The sequence below is a fragment of the Colobus angolensis genome, unplaced genomic scaffold, assembly GCF_000951035.1.
Source record: "Colobus angolensis palliatus isolate OR3802 unplaced genomic scaffold, Cang.pa_1.0 Scaffold7, whole genome shotgun sequence".
Classification (NCBI taxonomy): domain Eukaryota; kingdom Metazoa; phylum Chordata; class Mammalia; order Primates; family Cercopithecidae; genus Colobus; species Colobus angolensis.
The window spans coordinates 25,534,484-25,554,233 of NW_012120709.1; the positions used below are offsets into that span (position 1 = coordinate 25,534,484).

Genomic DNA, 19,750 nt, shown 5'->3' on the forward strand with positions numbered 1-19,750 from the left:
GGCCACTGCACTCCAGCCTGGGCCACAGAGCCAGACTCCGTCTCAAAAAAAAAAAAAAGAATGGCAATGTCACTGAACTTCGTTAATTCAAAACTGAGCAGGAGCCTAGTTTGTACCAGGCACTGTGCTTTCAGCCAGGTAGATCAGAGGACCAGGAAAGTTTCTCCAAAAGCAAACCAGAACAGATTCTTACTTTACCTAATAGAGGAGTACGGAGCCATCAGGTTTTTCTCCCCTTTTATTTTTAAGATTTAACGTACACATAATAAAATACAAAAAGTGCAGGAATCTTACATGTACAACTCAATGATTTTTTACATATATTAATACCCCTGTAACCACCACCTAAATTAACAGCCCTATCATTTTATTTTGGAAATAGAGTGATCTCAGCTCACTGCAACCTCTGTCTCCCCGGCTCAAGCGATTCTCCTGCCTCAGCCTCCTGAGTAGCTGGGATTACAAGTATGTGTTACCACGCCCAGCTAATTTTTGTATTTTTAGTAGAGACGGGTTTCTCCACGTGTGGCCAGGCTGGTCTGGAACTCCTGACCTCAGGTAATCCGCCCACCTCGGCCTCCCAAAGTGCTGGGATTACAGGCATGAGCCACCATGCCCGGCCTTTTTTTTTTTTTAATTAATTTATTTACTGTTTTGAGACAGGCTTGCTCTGTTACCCAGGCTGGAGTGCAATGGTATCTTAGCTCACTGTAAACTCAAACTCCTGAGCATAAGCGATCCTCCCAAGTAGCTAAGACTACAGGACCAGGCCACCTGGGTTCAAGCACTTCTCCTGCCTCAGCCTCCTGAGTAGTTGGGATTATAGGCGCCCGCAAACACGCATGGCTAATTTTTGTATTTTTAGTACAGACAGGGTTTCGCCATGTTGGCCAAGCTAGTCTCAAACTCCTGAGTTGAGGTGATCCACCTGCCTCAGGCTCCCAAAATGCAGGGATTATAAGCATGGTCCATCGCACCCAGCCAGTGGGAATTAAATGAAAAAAACATTTTAAAGCACTTTATGATCAGGATAGTAGGGACTCAAATGCTAGTTTGCTCACCGTATTTCCCAAGAATGTTAAGAAATGAGAAGATAGGCTCGGCGTGGTGGCTCACGCCTGTAATCCCAGCACTATGGGAGGCTGAGGCGCACGGATCATGAGGTAAGGAGTTCGAGATTAGCCTGACCAACATGGTGAAACTCTGTCTCTACTAAAAATACAAAAATTAGCTGGGCGTGGTGGTGTGCGCCTGTAATCCCAACTAATCAGGAGGCTGAGGCAGGAGAATCATTTGAACCTGGGAGGCAGAGGCTGTAGCGAGCCAAGATGGCACCATTGCACTCCAGCCTGGGCAACAGAGTGAGACACGAGTGCAGTGGCCGGATCTCAGCTCACTGCAAGCTCCGCCTCCCGGGTTTACGCCATTCTCCTGCCTCAGCCTCCCGAGTAGCTGGGACCACAGGCGCCCGCCACCTCGCCCGGCTAGTTTTTTGTATTTTTTAGTAGAGACGGGGTTTCACCGTGTTAGCCAGGATGGTCTCGATCTCCTGACCTCGTGATCCGCCCGTCTCGGCCTCCCAAAGTGCTGGGATTACAGGCTTGAGCCACCGCGCCCGGCCGACTTTTTGTATTCTTAGTAGAGACGGAGTTTCACCGTGTTAGCCAGGATGGTCTCGATCTCCTGACCTCGTGATCCGCCTGCCTTGACCTCCCAAAATGCTGGGATTACAGGCGTGAGCTACCACACCTGGCTGGGCCTTCATTGTTATTAAATGTAAATACAACAGGGCCAGGCTCAGTGGCTCATGCCTGTAATCCCAGCACTTCAGGAGGCCAAGGCAAGCAGATCACTTGAGTCCAGGAGTTCAAGACCAGCCTAGGCAACATGGTGAAACCCCATCTCCACCAGAAAATACAGAAATTAGCCAGGTAGTCTCTGCTACAGGGTTGAGTGGGAGGACTGCTTGAGCCTGGGAGGTCACGGATGCAGTGAGCCAAGACAGCACCACTGCACTCCAGCCTGGGTGACAGAACAACACCCTGCATACTGTATACAACTGCTGAGATATGTACATGATTAAAGACAAGAGGGATCCTCCCTTGGTAATAGAAAATTTGGGTTAGGCATGCTCCATCCCAAACTGATGAACAACTGAAACTGTGCTACAAATGGTGAATCTCTACCAACACATTCCCATGGCTAAGTAGGAAGAACAAGGGTGAATGGGTCCGAATTAAGCTCAAATCTAGCTGAAGCACTCAACATTGATTCATTCCTTGGACCAATTACTTACTAAATCTCTATGAACTGGTATCTTGTTTGTACCATGAGATTGCTATTTTAAAAATTAATGTTACCAGCTGGGCCTGGTGGCTCACGTCTGTAATCCCAGCACTTTGGGAGCCCAAGGCAGGTGGATCGCTTGAGGTCAGTTCGAGACCAGCTTGTCCAACATGGCAAAATCCCGTCTCTACTAAAATACAAAAAAAAATTAGCTGGGCATGATGGCGGGTGCCAGTAATCCCAGGTACTCGGGAGGCTGAAGCAGTAGAATCACTTGAATCCGGGAGGCGAAGGTTGCAGTGAGCCTGGATCGCACTATTACACTCCAGCCTGGACAACAGAGCAGGACTCAGTCTCAAAAGAAAAAAAAAAAAAGAAAAAAAGTTACCTAAAAATGCCTGGGATATAGGAGTCCAAATAATGTTAGCAGTAAAATAAAACCAGTATTTTATTCCCATGAAAAAAATACATATACAAATCTTAACTAAGTCCAAAGTGTTAATAACATTTTGATAATTATTCAAACTTTTTTTGAGGTTTTCACTGTCACACATGCTGGAGTGGTGGCACGATCATAGCTCACTGAAGCCTCAAAGTCCTGGGCCCAAGGGACCCACCCTCCAGCCTCAGTCTCCAAAGTAGCTTGGTCTACAGGCACACATCCCCGCACTCAGATTTTTTTTTTTTTTTTTTTGAGACAGGGTCTCGCTGTTGCCCAGGCTGGTCTGGCCTCAAGTGATCCTCCCATCTTGGCCTCCCAAAATGTTAAGATGACAGGTATGGGCCACCACGCCTGGCCCAAGTTTCTATTTAAAAATTTTTCTATTTTTAAAAACTCACAGCACAAAAACTGTAGAAAAGAATATTTTATTGAAACAGTTTCTCAATTAACAATGGAGCAAAGTACAACTTGACTCAAACCTGTCCAACCAGCATCAACTGCTACTGAAATAATTCAAACATACAGAAGAGGTGGGGGTGGGGTGAGCGGTAGGACCCTTAGGCCCCATCTCTGCCAATGTGGCAAAAAAAAAAAAAAAAAGGAAAAGCCAAAATGACTGACACAGCCGGGTTCATTCTTGTCGTGGAGCTGGGGAGGCAGCCCTAGCTTCTGCTACAGACAGAATACTGGAGACGGGCTCCCTAGGCATAGGCATGGTGGGTCAGGGGTCCCCATCCTAGCAGAGCGATGCACAGAGGAAGGCCAGCCCTGACCCTCCTCCTTCATCCACAGGCCTGCCTCGGAGAGAGGGAGGTGGCATCTCTACATTCACGCCATGGTCTCTCCTTTCCCCAGGACCTTGGGATAGGGGCTCACAGTAGAAAGCACATTTTGGTCAGCCCAGGGGTCAGGGGGTGAGGGAAAGGCTCTGTCTGGGAGGAGCCGAACAGCAGAAGAGAGGAGGAGGCAGGGAGTTACAGGAACCTGGGGTACCAGGCTGCTGGAAAGATGCAGATTATGACAGAGCTTGCAGGATGCGGGCACCCCATGCCAACCACTATACGTGGCTTTCCTCTTCGGAGGGGTGGTGGGCTCCCTTCTTCACTGTGTCCCTCCCTCCCTCTGGCCACTAGGGGTCGGAAATACGAGTAAGAATCCTTCCAGATTTACTTCCACCAATCCAGAGGTACAGGTTTTTAGGCAAGGGGCAGAGAACTGCCCAATTTGCAGCAAGAAGCCAAGGAAACCCAGGGGGAAAGAAGCTGGATGGGAATGGGGGAGGGAGGCTCAGGGAAAGAGAAGCCCGCAGAGGGAGGAAAGAGTACAGATAGGCACTCGGAAACCAAACCTGGTAACCAAGGCTCTGAAGACACTGGCCTGAAAGAATGCTGATCGCATGGTGGGAGAGGAAGGGAGGGAAGGAAGGATCACCAGAGAAGAGTGGAAACTCCCCAGCAACCCCAGATACCCTTCCCATCACCAGTACCCATCAACCACTGGCAGCCATTCTCTCCCTACCCACAGGCAAAGAATTAAGACATAATAGTGATTTTTCCCAAATTTAGGGCCTATATGGGTAGGGAACAGGGAGCGGGGCTGGGGAAGAGAACAGTTTCCATTTTTAACCACAGAGGTACTGCACAAGGAACCAGTGAGTTGTCCCTCCCTTCCCCTTCTCCATACCTCCAATCACGGGTGAGAAAGGAACTCCAGCCGAGGGCAGGACCTACCCCTCCCCCCACCCTCGATGTTTAATAAATAGAAGTAGTGGGGGAAGGGGGTGGAGATGAATGGGAAAAACAGAGGTGGGTGTTATAGTTCGTCGTTCTTCAAAGGCTGCTTCTGTCCTGTCGATTGTTCTTTCTGTTCAGGTTCTGTTGGGAGTTTGGGGGAGCAAAGGAATCATGGCAGGTGAAACAGAGGAACCAACCCCAGTTCTTTGCAGAGGATTTCCTGAGACCCCACCAGGCTTCCCACTGTAGCCCCAGCTCTACTCTCACCTGCTCCAGGACCTCCTAACTCCAAAGGCTCAGTGTCTCCTGGCTCGGATCCTGCTTTGGAAAGGAACAGGTTAGTCTCCTCAAAAGGGAGGAAGAGGCTAAGGGAAGGCTGGGCCAGTTTTTCCATGAAGAGCCACCCAGTAAATATTTTAGGATACATGAACCACATTTGGTCTCTTTGCCTACTCTTTTTTTTTTTTGAGACGGAGTCTCTGTTGCCCAGGCTGGAGTGCAGAGTGCAGTGGCGCCATCTCAGCTTACTGCAATCTCCACCTCCCAGGTTCAAGGGATTCTCCTGCTTCAGCCTCCTGAGTAGCTGGGATTAAAGGTGTGCGCCACCATGCCTGACTCATTTTTTTGGCATTTTTTTAGTAGAGATGGGGTTTCACTATGTTGGCCAGGCTGGTCTCGAACTCCTGACCTCAGGTGATCCACCCGCCTCAACCTCTCAAAGAGCTGGGATTACAGGTGTGAGCCACCGCACCCAGCCTTTTTTTTTCTTTAAACAACCCTTTAAAAACACAAAGGCCATTCAAGCTCATGGGCTGTCTAGAAACAGGCTGTGCCTGCCAGTTTGCCTAGTCCTGGGCTAATGCAACATCCACGTGCTCAACCACGGTTGCTCCAACTCACCAGTCTCTACTTTCTCCGGTTCTGAAATGGGCTCTGCATCTTCAGTCTGGCCTGGAAGGAAACCAGGGGTAAGACACAGCCTCAGGAGGGAAAGGAGGCCATCTGCCTGTCCAGCAGAACATGCAGCCAGGTACCCTGTCCTCACCTGCTGGAAGGATGACCTTCTCCCCCTGGTCACTGGCAGTGGCATTGAGGGGTGGCTCTGCCCGGGTCCCGTTCTTGTCCTTGGGCCGGGGCCGGGGCTTGGTAAACTTGGCCTTATTGAGCAGATACTGCACCTCTCGGTCCAGGGCCATCATCTTGGCCTCAATGTCTTTTGAGAGCAACACGGGCTTCTCTGTGGCGGGCAGCTTGGCCTGCTCGGCCAGAGTTGCATTCTTCCAGGCCTGTGGGTGAGACCAGGAGAGGCTCCGAGCTAGCCATGGAGAGAGCAGACATCTCTGTCCCAGATGGAATCACACCCCCAACCAGCCTCTTCCCTCAGACTGCAAATCACTGCCAACCCTGGCCTCAGTCCCATGAGGCTAACAGACTCCTCAGAAGGGTATTATAAAGGTTCTCCACAACGAAGTCCCAACCTGCATGTTTCTGGCTTACATCCTACTACTCTGGAGTGACTACAACTGAACAAACCCCTTGAATATTCCTTTCTTATTTTTATTTTTTTGAGACGGAGTCTCGCTCTGTTGCCAGGCTGGAGTGCAGTGGCACGATCTCAACTCACTGCAACTTCCGCCTCCTGGGTTCAAACAATTCTCCTGCCTCAGTCTCCCGAGTAGCTGGGACTACAGGCGCCCGCCACCACGCCCAGCTAATTTCTGTATTTTTAGTAGAGACGGGGTTTCACCATGTTGACCAGGATGGTCTCGATCTCCTGACCTCATGATTCACCTGCCTCAGCCTCCCAAAGTGCTGGGATTACAGGCATGAGCCACCGTGCTCGGCTGAATACTCCTTTCTTGATTCTCCACTTCTGAGCTGTGGCTCAAGAGTCCCCACACATCCAAAACAGTTTCTACTTCACATGCCACATCAGTCTCACCTAGCCAAACCCTGGACCATGTTCTGACCTAGGTCAAATCCCAGCCCCTCAAAGCAGCTTTCTCTATCCTCATGGCATGGGCATTATGCTCCTCCAGTCTGATGACTCTTATGGCCATGGCTCTTCCTTGGGACTAATCAGATGTGGGCTCAAATACAAACATCTTTTGTCTTCAGATTAGATGCTAAGCCAGGAGGCAGGGGTTGCTGTGGCTTCCTCTCTCCACCTCTCCCACAGTACCTAGGATGGCAGCTAAGTATCTGGTTAAGTATTTATGAAGTGATTACCCAGGTCTCATTGATGACTTTCTCTAATGTTGTCATCTCCACCTCAGTGAAGATCTGGTCCATCTCTGGGATGAGCCGGGCCCCCCTGGAAGGCAGAAAGGAGACCATTAACCTCAGAGGGAGAGGGGTCTGTGGTGTGGGGAGTGGGAAGCTGGGAGGAATGAGAATCAGTGGCCTGGCAGGACTGCATACAGGGTTCAGGGGCTGCTTACTTGAGGAACATGCTGGAATGGTTGAGGAGATTATCGAGGGCAGACAGCCGTTCGGGCCACTTCTTGCGCTCCTCTACCCGAAAAAACAGCCCTTGGCACAGCTTCCTCAGCTCAGCCAGCTTCTCCTTCAACATCTGATGGATGTGGGATTGGGCAGAGGGGTGGAGGGATGACAGCAGAGCCTGGAGTCAGCCCCCTGTCTTTCTTTATGGCTCAAGCCCCGGCTCTTCTCTCTCTCTGACCCTGGGAGAGGAAGGAGAGCTCCCATTCCACCTGCCATGTCCTGAGAGGCCCCTCACCACTGTGGTGGCTCCAACACCCTCATCCTCCAGCCAGGTGGATGCGGCACTGAGCTTCCCAGAGATCTCCTCACGCTGCTCCTCTGTGGACACTTCCTGGTACTCGGGCTGGTACAGCTTGTCCTGGGTGGGGGACATGCAAACACATGCACCCGCAAGCCCAGGGGCAAGGCCCACAGAGCCAGGCGTAAGCCCGCAGGGGCTCCTGCCTCCTGCCCACTGACCTGGGTCTCAAAGATGAACGCTTCCAAGCTGTTGGCGGCTTTTTCCCGTTCCTGCTTCTCCAGGTCTCGGAGTGTCAAGTCCTGAAGTCTATAGGACGAGGGAGGGGTAGGGATGAGGGAGAGAGCGAGTGAGAACTTGAGACTCTGGGTCAGACAGCCCTCCCTCCCAGGGCGCCATCCCACACCCTGCCCACCCTGCACACACATGTACACACCATCTGTCCTCACTTACTTCTGCACCGACTGAGCCAGCTTATCCTCTGGCAAGTCAGGCAGGTCCAGAACGACCAGCTCCACCCCAATCTCCTCAACCATTCGCTGCTTCCTGGCGGGCTTCTGTTTCTTCTCTCCCTCTGGGGCTGGAGCGACGCCCTCAGGCCCTGCCTCTGCCTTCTCACTTGGCTTCTGGGTGGGAAGAGTCAGGGGTGTCAGGAAAAGCCTCTGCCCTCCTACCTTCTCCATGGGGTCAGATACAAGGCAGGTGCCCGCTCCCTTAGTCTCTGGATCCACACTGGCCTTCCTCTGCCACAGCTCACCTGGGCCTCAGACTGGTCCCCATTTTCTTTTTCTGTGGCCTTTTCTCCCTCAGGGGCTGCATCTCCCTTAGGTTCAGGGGGCAGGGGCTGAGAGCCATCCTCCACCGGGGCCTCAGCTTCCTCCTTGAGCTCCACCTGCTCCCCAGGCTCATCCTTGCTCCCCTCTGCAGGGCTCTCCTCTTCCTCCTGGGAAACACCGCAGGCGCCCCACGGAATGATCAGGAGCAGAGCCTCCAGGCAGGCCTGGCTCAGCACCGCTGACCCCATGGGGGTTCCATACAGGTGACCGCTGTATGCAAATGGTCAATGGCCTGCTTGGACAGTGACAATCTAGCTGGACAAAGGAAGAGAATCTGGAACGAGGGGAATGGGCCTTGGGAACACCGGTCAAGAAACAGTTGAGAGCCCAGAGGATCCTGGGGAGTGAATGGTTAACACAACAGGGGCAGGTGTGGCCTACCCTCACCCCCTTCCTCTGCTGCTACCACCTGCATCCCCCACTGTCCTCCATGCTCCCCTGGCTCCATCTTGAACTCACCTGGACAGTATCAGTACCGTTCTCCTTGGCATCTGGTGTGGTACCGCCTCCAAACAGGCTGGAAATGGTGTTGCCAAGTTCTAGAGGGAGGAAAACCCAAAGACTCAAAAGGAGACCACAGCAGTGACTCCACCTTCTAACCCAAGGGCCATGCCCTGTCCACCTCCTGAACCCTCACACATTCTCTCCCGTACACGCATGCATGCCCATCTTACTGGTGAGAGTAGATTCCTCTTCTGGGCTGTCCTCCACTAGTGTCTCAAATACAGACTCCACCTGAAAACAGGTTCAAAATCAAGAAACACACAGGCTAATCCACCTTTTCTTCACATACATCCTGCCAAAGTGGGTGCCTGCTCATGCACACTCCATGCCGTTGCAGGCCTCATCTCTCACTTGCCTTTTCTAAGGACCTGGAGTTGGTTGCCCATCTCTTGATTAGGAGGCCTCCACGAATAGGGTCCCAGCTCCTTTTCCCCAAAGAGCCCCTACTTCTCCACTCAGTAACTGTATGAGCCATTACATCCATATTCCCAGATTTGTTCTTCAAAAATGGATTCCTGGCCGAGTACAGTGGCTTATGCTTGTAATCTCAACACTTTGGGAGGCCAAGGTGGGTGGATCACTTGAGGTCAGGGTTTTGAGACCAGACTGGCCAACATGGTGAAACCCCATCTCTACTCCAAATAACAAAAATTAGCCAGGCGTGGTGGCGGGTGCCTGTAATCCCAGCTACTCAGGAGGCTGAGACAGGAGAATCGCTTGAACCCGGGAGACAGAGGTTGCAAGATCGCGCCACTGTACTCCAGCCTAGACAAGCAGACTCTGTCTCAAAAAAAGTAATAATAATAGTAAGTGGATTCCTGAGGCCAGGCACAGTGGCTCCCACCTGTAATCCCTGTACTTTGGGAGGCTGAGGCAGGAGGATCATTTGATCCCAGGAGTTAGAGACTAGTCTGGGCAACATAGTGAGACCCTGTCTCTGTAAAAAGTACAAAAAAATTTAGCAGGATGTGGTGGCACATGCATATCATCCCAGTTACTCAGGAGACTGAGATGGATCATTTAAGCCCAGGTGTTCAAGGCTGGAATGAGCTATGACCATGCTACTATATTCTAGCCTAAGTGACAGAACTAAGACCCCATCTCAAAAAAAAAAAAAAAAAAAAAAAACAGTGGATTCTTCAAACCATTCAATAGTTCCAAGAAATTTACAATGCCTGTAAGCATTTATAGGCTGTAAGGAGGTCTGCACCACATCACTGCTTAGCTCTGTTTAGAGCCAACATTTTTCTGATTCCTAAACTTTTGGTTATCATATCCTAATGCCATGTGGAACACGCTTTGGAAATGGCTGGCAGGGCCTGAGCCCCTGCCCTGCACACAGGGTCTCCTTTAGCTCTCACCCTATCTAGACTGAGCACGCCACTCTCATCCAGGTTGAAGTGAGCCTTGATGCCCTTGGACTCGTAGTCAGGATACTTCTTGAAGCTGTCACCCACCCCTTTAAGCTTCACTGTGGTCAGATTCTGGGAGCCAAATACCCTGGTTGGGGAGGAAAGAGGAGTTCAGGGGGACCCATTCCAGCCCATCTCCCCCTCTAGACAACATGGCCTCCTGGCATGAGGTGTCAGGGGCACTCCCCAAGGGCACACTCAGGAGGATGGATGCATTCTCCAGAGAAGCTGCTCATAGCTGCCCTGTTTCAGCCCTGCAGGCCCACATCCTCCCTCACCCCCAGTCCTCATTGTCCAGCAGCCACGCCTCCCTGTCCCTGGAGCTCCCATCCTGCACTCCCCGCCACTCACCGAAGATCTTCAGGCCCCAGGAAGCCCAGGTCACCGTAGTTGATGTGGAAGTTGAAATCATGGCTGTAGCGGTTAAAGGTGATGACTTTGCGTTGAGGGTAGGGCCCCATCCGAGAGAAAAGTACCCGTTTATTGTGCTTCAGGTTGTGAACCCCAGGCTCCTCCTCTACCTCCCTCGTGAACTCCACCTACACAGCAGGCAGACAGAGGCATACTGTTGCACACTAGAGAACCCACGTAGGTTCTGGGGTAAGGTGGGGAATACCTCTTAGCAGAAAGACAAAGGGATGAGCCAGAGCAGACCGAAGGGGAAACCCCACTTGGGAGAGGTAAAGGGAGCTTGTCACCTGCTCAGTCAGGCTCACTCACCAGGATGGGGTAGACCACTGCATCTCGGACGACAAATGGCTTCACTTTAAAGGCTTTGCTGAGTGCAGCTGCCTGGTACACTGCCCCCATGGCAGCTGCTTCATCTGCATTGATGTTCTTCCCCAGCTCCTCCCTGGGAAAATCCCAAGCCTCAGCACAGCCTACCCTGGAGCATGCAACTGGGACTTCCCTCCCCTCAGCCCCTCCAGCTGCTCAGCCCAAAGCCGTGCCCCAGGCAGAACTCAGCCCAGCGCTCTAGCCCCGACACTCACTTGCCCACGGCCTTCAGCAGCACCTCCTGAACTTTGGGGACCCGAGTGGCCCCGCCCACCAGGATCACCTGCTCAATCTCATCCTGCAGTGGGTAAGAATGAGAGGTGGAACAGCAGGCACTTAGTGCTCTTCCTCAGCACTGACTCGTCCCTTGACGTCCCATGGGTTTCCTATGCCCTTTCCTACGGGGCATTCCCACCTTCCCCTATTCGCTCACCAGACTCATTTCGGCACTCTGGAGGGCCTGCTGTACAGGCCCAGGCACCCGCTCAAACAAGTCTGCACACAACTCCTCAAATTCCACACGAGTCACTTTTGCCTTGAAGTCCACATCATCCATCAGGCCTTCAATCTGGGGAAGGATGGGGACTGTCAGGGAGTTCTTGCCCAGGTCCCACTCTCTTGGTGAGTAGGACAGAAACAAAAAGAATAGGTCTTTGGGGAGGATGGTAGAGGGAGGAGCATGGGCCATGCCAGGAACGAGCAGTCTAGTTCAGTGGCAGGGTCCCCCACCCTCTACATGGGACAAATATAGCCTCAACCAGCCATTTGTGGGCACCTGTGCCATGTGGTCAGCGTTGGCACTGAGGATGGTTTTGAGCCGATTAGCCTCACGCAACAGCTTGGCCATCGCACGTGGGTTCTCCCGCACATCCTTTGCTCTCTGACCCTTGCGCTGCTCATTGAAAAGCCCAGCCAGGTGTTCTCGAAGCCGGAGCTCCATCTCCAGGCCCCCTAAGGTGCGGTCAAATCTGTTGAGAAAAGGGAGCAGGGGAAAAAGTGAAGAAAACATGGGGTCCCCACATTTGCACAGGAGCCTGACTCTCATCCCCACATGGCATCTTTCCTTCATCTCAGGGGACCTTGTTCATCTCCAGTGCCCCATGTGTGGACACACACTCTGCCCTCAACTCTCTACAGCACAGCTGACACCTCACAGTGACCCTTCTTCCACGCATTCATTCGACAGTGTTTACTGAGCATTACTTATGTACTTCCCTCTGGGAATACAAATGTGGCAGCGGGGAGAGAGACAGGGTCCCTGCTATGGAAAAGTTGAATAGTTGCATAAATGTGAAATTATCACTACGTCACATGTTGTAAAGGTCAGGGGACAATGCCTGAAGAACATGCATGGGGGAGATTCAAGCTACTGAGGGAGGCCCAAGAACATGTCCCCTAAAAAGTGATGCTTGAACTGAAACCTGAAGGATGAGTTCAGTGCAAGCATCCCTTGAACTGAAGAGTTCAGAGTTCACTAGCTGGAGGGGAAAGAACATTCTAGACAGAGGCAACAATGTTCATAAAGACCTTGAGGTGGGAGAGTACATGGCAAGTTCCAGAGGAGGGCAAGCATCACTGGGGCTCAAAGAGCGAGAGGGCTCAGGGCTCAGACAGGCTGCAGAAGGCAGGGTTGAGACAGGCGCAGGGAAAGTTTTGGAGCCAGTGACAGATTTTTAAAGAAACAGGTTAATGATCAGGTTGGATTTTAAGAAGAACTCTCTAATATGAACAAAGAAGTAAAAGGAGACGTCACTAGAAACAAGGAGATGTTTTTAATTCTGCAAATAAGAGCTGATGGTAACCTGGACTGGGTGGTAATGGTGAAGTCAGAAAAAGATGGCTTCAAGAAATAAGACAACAGGGCACATGTTCTCAGGATCTCCTGAAGGCTATGTCACAGGTCATAAAAATAAAAAAATTAAAAAACAATACAACAAGAGTGGTAAATTATTTAACCGGAAATGACAAGAGAACAAAAACATGATTGAATCTGACGCCCTACATATGGCCTGCAGCTCCACGGACTTCCTTAGAATACGTTTTGAAAGTTCATGTCTTCCAATTTTCCCAAACTGTCCTCCCCTGTGCCCCAGCTTCCCCTTACTCTTTGTGAGTGGTCCCCTACAATGACTGATGGCTCAATCGGGAGAGCATTCCTGCAGCATGCCGGAAAGCAAAGCAGTGTTTCTCCTCCAAGAAGAAACCCCTGACTTGAGGGTCTTCACAAGAAGCCCTCCCTGCCAAGTACCCACTTACCCTACTCCCCGGATCTGCAGCTGTGGCTGCATCCCAGCTTCCTTAGTCTTCACCATCTGGTAGGTCACAATGGTGCATACAGTGCTGCCCGAGCCCATGTCATAGAACATGATATTCTGTAGAGATATCAAGGCAACTGTCACAGGAACCTTTTCAAACTCCAGGGTGCCTGCCTGCCCACCCGCCTGCTTCCAAGGGGCTGTCTGACTCTTAAACATAAACCCAAACAGCTCCAAGAGGGGCTGGGAGGAGGCTATTGGTACGTTTTGCCAAGGGCCAGCCCATGCAAACAAGATGCAAAAGGGACCAAGTGGCCTCCGTCCTTAGATTCAGTCCCCCTGCATGTCTGGTCAGTCCCCCCCGCTCACCTGGGCAGTGGTGTTGATATCTTTCCGGCGGAAGACACCATAGCTGAGGGCAGTGGCGGTGTTGTCATTGATGAGCTGCAGCACTTTGAGGCCAGCCATGCGAGCAGCCTGCAGCACAGCTCGGCGCTCGGCCTGGTTGAAGAAGACTGGCACGGTGATCACTGCATCCTTGATGGGCTGCTCTACAGACGACAATAGAAAAGGGTCCCACCGGCTCCACACCTTAGATGAGGGGCTTCTAATCTCATCACTAATGATATTTGGGACTAGGTAATTATTTGCTGTGGCTGCTGTCCTGTGCACTATAGGGTGTTCAGCAGCATCCCTGGCCTCTACCCACTAGATACCAGTTGCACCCCTTAGAAGTGACAACCAAAACGTCTCTTCATATGTTGCTAAATGTTCCCTGGGAGGCAAAGTTGCCCCTGTTTGAGAATCACTGCCCTAGATCCTGGGGAGCCTGGCCACAAAGGGCCCCACCTTGACCACTCACCTGCAAAATCTTCAGCTAGAGAACGAGAGTAATTGAGAACCATGCCCAACACTTCCTCAGGTGAGAACTGCAGCTGCCTGAGGGGAGGAAAGGTAGTTGGAGCCAAGGAAAGTCAGGCATTAAGGCGGCACAATCAGGAACACACACCAATGAGGAGCCCAGGAGAGTTGCTGAGACCACCTTCCCCAACAGAACACTCACGGGCTGATCTGAAAGTGCACAGTCTGCCTCTGTGGGTCGAAAGTCAGCTCGTGCTCCGGGAAGCGGGCCTGGTAAAGAGCTACGTGGGGGTTATCTGCCTGCTTCCCCAGGAGGTGCTGGAAGTAACGTAGTGTAGCCTTTGGATTCTTAATGGCCTGAGGGGTGAAGAAGGAGCAGAGTATTAGGCTCCCAAGTCCATCATTACCTACCTCTTACATCACAGAGACTGATAAGGAAACAGACTCTGGGGGCTGCCATCTCCTCTCCTCTGCCCACCACTCTGGTGGGAACTGCTAGCTCTGGGAAGGGGGACTGCTAGCTCACCATGCTTGCTGCACTGTCTCCAAAGAATCTTTCATTTTCTTTCAGGGTCACAATCACTGGGGTTTTCCTCCGAGATTCCCTGAGGAAAAGAGACTTTGGGCCCAGGTGCCTGCAGCAGAAGGACTCGGAAGCCTCGACACTCACACACATTTAACCACTCAGACACCGAAGTCTGCTGTGGGCACTATGATGAGCACATTCACACTTGGAGCCCAGACTCCCTCGTTCCCCACCCTTAACATAGGGGCCACCCTCACTTATTCAAGACAATTTCCATGGGCACTCCAGGTTTGACGATGGCCACCTTCATGGACTCACTACCCAGGTCCACAGACATCACTGCCAGCGTATCTGAAGGGAAAAGAGGTTTGTCAGTTAGCTCCCTCTTCCCCCACCTTCCTGAGACCCCCTCTAATCAAAGCATACCACTTTCCATAGGTAAACGAAGATGGCAAAAGAAAAAAAGGTCTGGACCTAACAACTCAAGAGACTTCTGACCAAGAGCCCCAAGCCTGCTTCCCATCATGCATCCTTCAGTCATCATTTATCCATTTGCTCCCTCTACTTGGGTACATACCACTCAGTGCCAACAGGTCTGCCAAGAGCACAGCCACCAAGGCCCAAAAGACTCGCCTCCTCGGCCTCTGCCTCCTAACTTTGACTGTCATTGTGCCCCTGGGGGAGGCAAAGAAAGAAAACACTTCAAACTGGATGCCCGGAGTGAAGGAGACAGAACCACATCCCAGAACGGAGAAGCTGTAAGATTCATACCTACTCCGTTCTTACCCAGGGCAAAGCAGCCTACTTCTCCCCCTCTCCCTCCTGATGGGTACCAACCACTCTCTCATCATCCCAGCAGCGCCCACACAAAGGCCCAAGTGAAACAGCATGGGTCCTCAGCTATGCCACATCCCTAAACAAGAGAAGCTAACAGGACAAGACGAAGCGAGACCCGAGCCTTTCGTCCACCACACAGGCAGTGAGTGGCGCACCGCAGCACTGTGCCTGTTGTCAGACACCTGGGGTGCGGCCAGGGATCCCCGCCCAGGGCTCAACCACCTCCCCACACCTGGAGCTCCCCCGCTGGCGGGGAAAGCCAGGCTGGGCCTGGACGGGAAGAGAAAGGTAATGACGTTGGGGGTAGCTAGGATGGAGTAAAGGCCTGTCTTCTCCTCCGCATCCCTGCGGGTTGTCCCGCCCCCTCCCTTTCCCCACCTCACTCCCCGGCCCCGCTGTGCCCACAGACGCAGTGCCGGGGCGGTAAGGTTCCCCGCCCGGCAAGTATCCGGTACCCGGTGTTTACCTAAGCCTCACCTGACGAAGGCGGCGGCTCCCACTCCTGGAAACGGATCCCGCCCGCCCCAGCGCGTGGGGACAGACCGGGGGGCCGAGCTGCGAGCCCCGCGGTGCGAGGCCGAGCGCCCGGCGTCCGCACGGCCCTCCCTTGCGCTCCCGACCCGCCCCCGGAGCTCGCACGCTGTCTCCCCTAGGAGGGGTGGCTGGCCCGCACCTCCATCCACCCCCGCTACCTCTTGCCTCCGCTCCTGCGGCCCCAGCTCTGGGACAGACGCGGCACGAACGTACCCACGAGGCCGGCAGCGCCCCCGACCCGCGCCCTTCACAACTCCCCTCGGTTTGCAAACTGTTACATTAGCCACCAACCTCTTGGCGGCGTCTGGCGCACCAGCCGGCCCCGGACGCGGCGCGCGCTCATTGGCGCCTCGGCCGCCCGGCCCTGCGCCGCGCACCCGGCCCCGCCCCTGCCGCCCCGGCGCGCGTATCCATTGGACCACGTCCCAGGCCCCGCCCCCTTTCTTTGCCTGCCTCGTCCTAGGGGCGGTGGAGGGGACCAGCCACTGGTTGGACAAAAACCGCCGGCGTCGGCTCGGGATTGGACCACGTCACGGGGCCACCGCGCTCCACTCCTTCCTCCCCACCGCCGGCCCCGGGACGACGGCGGGACCTTTTCCGGCGCTGGATGCTTTGCTGCCGGGGTTCGGCAGTGACCCGCGCCTGGAGCCCGTCGGGCGCACTGCAGTCCCGCACTCGGGGCTTTTCTTCGGGTCACCTGGAGAGCCCGGCCGAGGAATGGGATGACAGGCGTCCCGTCCGCAGCCCCGCGCAGGAGGCGCTTGCCTGCCGGTTGGTATTGAGGTGCCCCAGGCTTTAGATAGACGTTGGAGAATGGCTGTGCCTCCAACTGAGTCCGCCGCAACCCCCTCTGTTTTACTGAGGAAACTGAAGCCACAGAAAAAGATGTTTGTTGATGGGTCAGAGATAACCGATGCATTTGTCGCAGAATTTGGCCTGGATTTCTTAGGTTAAGCCCCACTCATTTGTATAAGAGTATTCCAAACTTAAGTGCTACACGCAAAAGACACTTATTTGTGAGGCTATAGTTCGTTGAGCATGTGTGCACCTTCTCCTATTTCTATTCTATTAAATCTTGTGAACATTTCTCTACTCTTTCGCTGTTTCTGCCATAGAATGACAGAAGCACCTTACTGTATTCTCTTTTAATTCACAGCTCCATAGAAATGTGCGCAGTCGCCCGGGCGCGGTGGCTCACGCCTGTAATCCCAGCACTTTGGGAGGCCGAGGCGGGCGGATCACTTGAGGTCAGGAGTTCGAGACCAGCCTGGCCAACATGGTAAAACCCCGTCTCTACCAAAACTACAAAAATTAGCTGGGCCTGGTGGCAGGCGCCTGTAATCTCAGCTGCTCAGGAGGCTGAGGCAGGAGAATTGCTTGAATCCGGGAGGCGGAGGTTGCAGTGAACCCAGATTGCGCTACTGCACTCCAGCCTGGGCGACAACAGCGAGACTCCTTCTCAAAAAAAAAAAAAAGAAAAAGAAAAAAAAAAGTCCGCAGTCCTTGGAGAGTGCATTTTCCTTAAGTGTGGATGGAAATAAGTCACCTGTTTTCTCTCCTACTAAATTGATGCCTGGCCACCCTTCACAGAAAGACCCGCTTGAAGGCCCTGGCCGTTTGGGCCAGAGCTGTGTCAACCCTGAACTTGTTTAAGGAGCTCTTAGCTCTTCCTTTCTCTACTTTTTTCGTGATGCTTAGATGGAGAGTGGTCCGGTGTCTATGCTTAGAAGGAAAAATTATTGGCAGGCCAAGAGAGTCTGTTCTTCCTTTTCAGAATAGTTTTGTATTCAGGCAGTAGACAAATTGGTAGAAATAGAAATTCACTTAAAATTTTAACAGAATTGGCCGGGCGCGGTGGCTCAAGCCTGTAATCCCAGCACTTTGGGAGGCCGAGGTGGGCGGATCACTTGAGGTCAGGAGTTCGAGACCAGCCTGGCCAACATGGTAAAACCCCGTCTCTACCAAAACTACAAAAATTAGCCGGGCGTGGTGGCGGGCGCCTGTAGTCCCAGCTACTCGGGAGGCTGAGGCAGGAGAATGGCGTGAACCCGGGAGGCGGAGCTTGCAGTGAGCCGAGATCGCGCCACTGCACTCCAGCCTGGGCGAAAGGCGACAGAGCCAGACTATGTCTCAAAAAAAAAAAAAAATTCATTCTACATAAAGGTAAATTTCCTTGACACCAACCCAAACCCCCACTCTCTCTTGTGGAGGTACCTGCTATTGTTGGTGTGGTGTATAAACTTCCAGGTCTTTCCCTCTTTTACACATATATATGTCTCTAGAAACTTGTAGCTTTTATCTTTTCATAATATATACTTTTTGTTTTTTGCAACCAGCACCTTGATTGCATTTTATCTTTTTTAAAACCATAAAATGTTTTACAATTACCTTGTTTGCCATTTTTTTTTTTAACTAATAATAAAGTGTGGAGCATTTTCCATGTCACTGTGATTCACCTCCTCATTTACTGCTGTAGAACATTCCATAGCATGGGGTTTGTTCTGCGATAGTGATGGACATATAAGTTGTCAATTCAATTCTACAGGGAAAGATTTTGTTTCTCAGTAATTGACTCCACTTTTGAGCAACTATCCGGTAGATTCTTTCCATTCATTTCTTTTTTTTTTTTTGGGACAGGTGACAGTCTGTGTCACCCAGGCTGGAGTGCAGTGGTGCAGTCTTGGCTCACTGCAACCTCCACCTCCCGGGTTCAAGCGATTCTTCTGGCTCAGCCTCCCAAGTAGCTGGAACTACAGGCACACACCACCATGCCTGGCTAATTTTTGTATTTTTAGTAGAGACAAGGTTTCACCATGTTGGCCAGGCTGGTCTCAAACTCCTGACCCCAAGGGACCTGCCTGCCTAGGCCTCTCAAAGTGCTGGGATTACAGCGCGAGCCACCACACCCAGCCTTTCCATACATTTCAAACAGCATGCATTTTAACACTTATTGGGCCAGTCTGATATGCAAGCACTGGGCTAGGTGCTGCTAATCCAGAGATGGGTATGAGCTTGTCCTTACCTTCAAAGAAGTCACAATGTGTTGGGAAACAAACATGTTCATCGTTTCATGCGCTTATTAAAAACCTATTTGGGGGGCTGGGCACAGTAGTTCATGCTTGTAATCCTAGCACTTTGGGAGGCTGAGGCAGGCAGATTGCCTGAGCTTAGGAGTTCAAGACCAGCCTGGGCAACATGGTGAAACCCCATCTCTACTAAAATACAAAAAAATTAGCCAGACGTGGTGGGGCATTCCTGTAATCCCAGCTACTTGGGAGGCTAAGGCAGGAGAATTGCTTGAACCTGGGAGGCAGAGGCTGCAGTGAGCCGAGATTGTACCACTGTACTCCAGGTTGGGCGACAGAGTGAGATCTTGTCTAAAAAAAAAAAGAACAGTTCTCAACTGGGTATCTGTCCTCCTGGGTCGTGAAGCAGGTTCAAGTGCTCTGAGGAGTCAGCTGTTTTGTTCTGGGACCAGAGGGGAGACTAGTATTTCACAAGAACAAGCTGAAGAACAATGGGAAATTTTTAATATAGAACACCTGATTTAGATTGACCTAGGCAGGTGAACTCATTGGTTCTTTTCCAGAATAACTTGTTAACATTTGAGGACTATATCTCTTCCCCTACACTGCAGAAACCCAAGGGAAGAAAGTTGCTCTCTTGCAGAACATGTGCCAAACTGACCGAGGTGTAAAATAGACACATTGGTAAGGGTATATGTGTACATAAACCATGCACATTACATGATGTGCTGAGGGCAGTGTTGATCAGAGAGAACATCCTACATCAGAAGAATTTTAAAAAATTAATTGTTGGCCGGGGGTGACTCCCACCTGTATTCCCAGCACTTTGGGAGGCTGAGGCGGGTGGATCATGAGGTCAGGAAATCAAGACCATCCTGGCGGCCGGGCGCCGTGGCTCAAGCCTGTAATCCCAGCACTTTGGGGGGCCGAGACGGGCGGATCACGAGGTCAGGAGATCGAGACCATCCTGGCTAACAC

At 52.1% G+C, this 19,750-nt stretch overlaps 1 protein-coding gene across 3 annotated transcripts; it reads right to left on the reverse strand.

The window, feature by feature from the left end:
* Window positions 1-3,137: 3,137 nt before the first annotated feature.
* On the reverse strand, window positions 3,138-16,131 carry HYOU1 (hypoxia up-regulated 1). 3 transcript variants are annotated; one of them, XM_011926921.1, is made up of 26 exons: window positions 15,905-16,131; window positions 14,953-15,050; window positions 14,633-14,726; window positions 14,376-14,454; window positions 14,052-14,206; window positions 13,851-13,927; window positions 13,358-13,539; window positions 12,990-13,105; window positions 11,509-11,701; window positions 11,167-11,301; window positions 10,949-11,031; window positions 10,677-10,809; window positions 10,308-10,495; window positions 9,906-10,044; window positions 8,715-8,775; window positions 8,500-8,579; window positions 7,962-8,147; window positions 7,658-7,830; window positions 7,426-7,513; window positions 7,202-7,324; window positions 6,903-7,036; window positions 6,691-6,775; window positions 5,507-5,747; window positions 5,362-5,412; window positions 4,729-4,779; window positions 3,138-4,602 (listed from the first exon to the last, which is right to left on the reverse strand). In XM_011926921.1, exons 2-26 carry the CDS (start codon window positions 15,041-15,043, stop codon window positions 4,541-4,543), a joined length of 3,000 nt encoding a protein of 999 aa, XP_011782311.1. In that variant the 5' UTR covers window positions 15,044-15,050; window positions 15,905-16,131; the 3' UTR covers window positions 3,138-4,540. The 3 variants fall into 3 exon arrangements, with proteins under 3 accessions (XP_011782311.1, XP_011782313.1, XP_011782314.1); XM_011926923.1 differs by having other exon boundaries at window positions 16,038-16,125; XM_011926924.1 differs by having other exon boundaries at window positions 4,723-4,779; window positions 15,690-16,013.
* Window positions 16,132-19,750: the final 3,619 nt, after the last annotated feature.

What these genes read in the sequence shown, in the direction of transcription:
- HYOU1 (XM_011926924.1), bottom strand. Translation starts at nt 15,043, where the DNA reads ATGACAGTCAAAGTTAGGAGGCAGAGGCCGAGGAGGCGAGTCTTTTGG. An exon ending in AGACCTGTTGGCACTGAGTG is followed by an intron (nt 14,727 to 14,952) that starts GTATGTACCCAA and finishes TTTTCCCTTCAG; the next exon opens with ATACGCTGGCAGTGATGTCT. An exon ending in CTGCTGAAGGCCGTGGGCAA is followed by an intron (nt 10,810 to 10,948) that starts GTGAGTGTCGGG and finishes GGATTTTCCCAG; the next exon opens with GGAGGAGCTGGGGAAGAACA.